The sequence below is a fragment of the Squalius cephalus genome (assembly GCF_949319135.1).
Source record: "Squalius cephalus genome assembly, chromosome: 24".
Classification (NCBI taxonomy): Eukaryota; Metazoa; Chordata; class Actinopteri; order Cypriniformes; family Leuciscidae; genus Squalius; species Squalius cephalus.
Window position 1 is genome coordinate 17,737,450 of NC_137145.1, and position 3,873 is coordinate 17,741,322.

The 3,873-nt window shown below is 32.3% G+C and overlaps 1 protein-coding gene across 2 annotated transcripts; it reads right to left on the reverse strand.

The window, feature by feature from the left end:
- cbln17 (cerebellin 17) lies at positions 1–2,560 on the reverse strand. Of its 2 annotated transcripts, XM_079862354.1 has the most exons (5): positions 2,340–2,516; positions 2,186–2,227; positions 1,905–1,967; positions 1,653–1,781; positions 258–1,573 (listed from the first exon to the last, which is right to left on the reverse strand). In XM_079862354.1, exons 1-5 carry the CDS (start codon positions 2,509–2,511, stop codon positions 1,290–1,292), a joined length of 690 nt encoding a protein of 229 aa, XP_079718480.1. In that variant the 5' UTR covers positions 2,512–2,516; the 3' UTR covers positions 258–1,289. The 2 variants fall into 2 exon arrangements, with proteins under 2 accessions (XP_079718481.1, XP_079718480.1); XM_079862355.1 differs by lacking the exon at positions 2,186–2,227 and having other exon boundaries at positions 1–1,573; positions 2,340–2,560.
- Positions 2,561–3,873: the final 1,313 nt, after the last annotated feature.

Genomic DNA, 3,873 nt, shown 5'->3' on the forward strand with positions numbered 1-3,873 from the left:
CATCAAAGTATCCTAAAAAAGTATCACAGGTTATGAAAAAATATTAAGCAGCAGACCTGTTTCCAACTTTGATAATAAATCATGATATTAGAATGATTTCTAAAGGATCATTTGATAGACTGGAGTAATGATCCTGAAAATTCAGCTTTGCATCACCGAAATAAATGATAATTTAAAGTATAATAAATTGAAAACCAATTATTTTAAATTGTAATAATATATCACAATATTACATTTTTTTCTGTATTTTTGATCAAATAAATGCAGGCTTGATGAGCAGAAGAAACTTCTTTCAAAAACATTAAAAATAGTAATGTGTCCAAACTTTTGGCCTGTACTGTACATAAATAAATGTGAAAATAAATAAATGAAAAAATAAATAAATGTGGAAAAAATATATAATTATACATAAATAAGGAAATAAAAGTATGAATAGTCTTTTTTTTAAACATTTCTTCGCATATTTATTCATTTATTTATTCATTTATTCATTTTTAATTTCTGCAGGTTTTGTCCTCCATAGCGCAACACAGTGTTTGACACTTTAATGTGAATGAGAAACAGGAACTGATGGAATTTTACAGTTACAGGTTACAGATATTACAGTTTTTTTTAAAAAACTGCTTACACACAGAATCTTTACATCTCACACAATTTCTGAAACCTGACGCTCAAACACCAGAACTACACACCAAATCTGCAAAACCATACACTAGTCCTCGGCCTTCGACTCAGTTTTCGATTTCATAAAACACTTTTTCCAAACCACAACACACAATTCTCTATGTAGCATACAAACATCTAACAGGAAGTTATTTTCCTTTTTTCAAACACAACCTATCAAATTGCCACAATAATTCATCAGTGCCTCACACTAACTCATCACATGTGCAACCACTCATTGCTTTACTTACTGTAACACCAACCAATCATGGCTTTAGTTAGGCCAAAGGTCAAGTTATAGGTTTTTCCAACTGTGTAATACTGTATTCACAACCACAAATGCTTAAAGTAAAAAAAAAGAAAAGAAAAAAATACTGTTATTTAATAATACAAATCATACTGATATTGTTACTGACTTTTCCATGGTATAGTATCAGATTAATACAGCATGAGTGTAATTGTGAATTTTCTGAGAGCAATCATTTATGAAGATTGTAGTTATATAATTGAAAATTTAAAACGAATGTAGAAAGAGCACAGATAAGTGAATTGTCTTTTGTTAGAGAATGAACATCCAGAAAATCAATAGAAGCATTCATGTTTTGTCAGTGTTCAGTGGTCAATCACTATATTGGGTAAATGAGGAATCCACTGAAAGTGCTGAGGTTATCTTTACTGTCATAGATAGTGTAACCTGGGAGGAGCTTCATGCAAACTACATCACCCACTTCCAGCTGCAGGACAGCTCCATTTGATGCATATCGGTGCTGATCGTGATGAAGCCATTGACCCACTGACACAATATTCTTCCCATTTTTATATAAATTTGCACCCGTTGACTTGTTGATTTGAATACCACATATAGTGAATCTGAAGTAGTAGACTCCTTTAACTGGTGCCGTGAAGAGACCTGCCATTGACAAAACCGTCAGATCAAATGTAAAATGCGTCTGATGAAAAGGAAAGACATTGGCTATAGCTTAAAGTACCTGTTTCTGGGTTGTAGTTGTTACCAATATTTGTTAAGACGTTGTTGAATGCCAATGTGATCGCATTAGTCTGGGGACCTAAATGGCCACGGATCCCCAAGTCAGCTGAAAATGCCACTTTAGTTTGTTCTGTGAACATAAAATTATTTCAAACCCAAATTAAAAACACATGTTCAGAGTTATATTTACTATACATTAAATGCTGACTGTAAATACCTTAACTGTTTAAATAAAAAAGGAACATTTTATTACCTGCATTTTCTCTCTTTAATTCTTCCAGCTGGGTTTCACTGACCTTCATGCGCTCATTCAGCCCTAAAATGATTCAAATCATTAATTCTAGCTGAAAATAATATTATTTAAAGGAGCATTGGATGCATTTCCTTCGTGAAATAAAGCTCTGCATTATTTTTTCCTCCCACATCGGAACATATCAAGCTTCTTAATAAGGAATTTTAATTGTAATTTTCACAGATTTTGTTAAATTATTCCATTCTGAAAACTGGGCGGCATCTAAATACACTTTTGAGTATCTGCATTCTCTTTCTTCAGCTCCAGTATTTGTTCTGCCATTTCTATAAAACAGTATGAGTCTATTTATTTAAATGACTTATTTAATGTTGCTTTGAATCCGTTATTTTAAAGATAAGTATTTAAAGGGTGACAGAAAAAGCAACCACTACTAACTTGAATTGTCGTTCATCACCATATCCAACTTGACTCTGAGCTCCACCACCATGTCTCTTACATCTCTCACCTCATTCCAGATGTTTAGCTTACAGTTTTCTTCTTGCACCTCAGTTTGTCCATCAGTGAGTGACAGACAGCACAGCATCAGCAGAGCAATACTCACCTTCATCCTGGTAGTCAGAGACAGAAACTCTTGGGTTTATGAAAATAACACATATAGCTTTTGGACTTTGAGGTAGTTAATCATTACAGTTTATTATTGACACAGATATTTCACAATCCAATTAAATTGCAGAAAGTAACAGGAAGGGTAAAGTTCTGTTTCTGTTTCTCAAAAGGGCTTTTGAGTTTGTAACTGCACGGCTAAAAAGCATATAGAATAATTTCTCCAAATCAACAAAAAGAAAAATCTAAATAATATTTATCTTTTCCTTTTTGTTTCCTTCCTATTTAAATTTCATTAAAAAAGTCAAAATTGAAATGTATTAGGTATGCATAGTAAAATTGAAAGCACATCCCTCTCCAGCTCATTACTCTCACAGCCCAATTTATTTCCAGAAGTTTTGCTGTAATTTTGGCACCTCATAACAGCAGAGCGAGACTTACTGTAATTTCAGAGAGACAAAAAACTCTAAAGTTTATGTAAATAACACACAGTATAAATATAAATATAAATATATATATAATTTTTCTTTTTTTTGTGCTTTTTTTCTTTTTTTGCTTTCTGAATGTTAATCATTACTATTCATTATTGACACACGTTTCTCATCTGTGTATATACAAATACAGAATTTGTAAGTCTAGAAGTTCTGTTTGTTTCTTGAGATTCTGTCTGGATAAATTCAAATAACTTATGAAATTATTTTAAGTAAAACAATGATATAGTGTAACTTAAGAAGCAGAGATTTAGAAATGAATCACAGTCATTATAAAATGAAAATAAAATTACAGTTTTTCTCAATTGCTAAAACACTAAAACCCATTGGCTGAACAAAGTTCTCAGTTGCCTGAACTTATTTAGCTAACTGTGCAGTTTGTTGTCAATACCCTAAACACATTCTCATTCTCAAAACACATTCTGCACTTTAATGCACACGTCATCCATACTGGTAAACACAAGTGGCAACGATCAAATACAAATAGAGAACACATGTCATTGTTTGAACACAACCACTCAAACTTGATTTAACCTGTTTCAAATGATGCCCAAAGACAAGAAGAAGCACACTGATCACATGTTTACTTGTATGGCCCTGAACATTGTGCTTTCCATTTGTTAACAATACTGACTGGTCAATAGATTTTGACTGGTTTCAGGTTACAGTTTTTCTCGATTGTTTACACACATTGCATGCCTCTACACACAAATCAAAAAAGACACACACAATGGGCAAAACCCCTCAATTCTCCTGCAAAATGAAACTTTACATTCAAAACAATGTTATTTCTTCTCAAAATGGTATTTTGTTTTCAAATGACACACACAAACCATCATATAAATAAACATTTATAAGAACCAGTTGAACACTGA

Coding starts and splice junctions, on each gene's coding strand:
- cbln17 (XM_079862354.1), bottom strand. CDS start 2,511: ATGAAGGTGAGTATTGCTCTGCTGATGCTGTGCTGTCTGTCACTCACT. Junction 2,228..2,339: donor GGTGATGAACGACAATTCAA/GTTAGTAGTGGT, acceptor ACTGTTTTATAG/AAATGGCAGAACAAATACTG. Junction 1,782..1,904: donor ATTAAAGAGAGAAAATGCAG/GTAATAAAATGT, acceptor TTATGTTCACAG/AACAAACTAAAGTGGCATTT.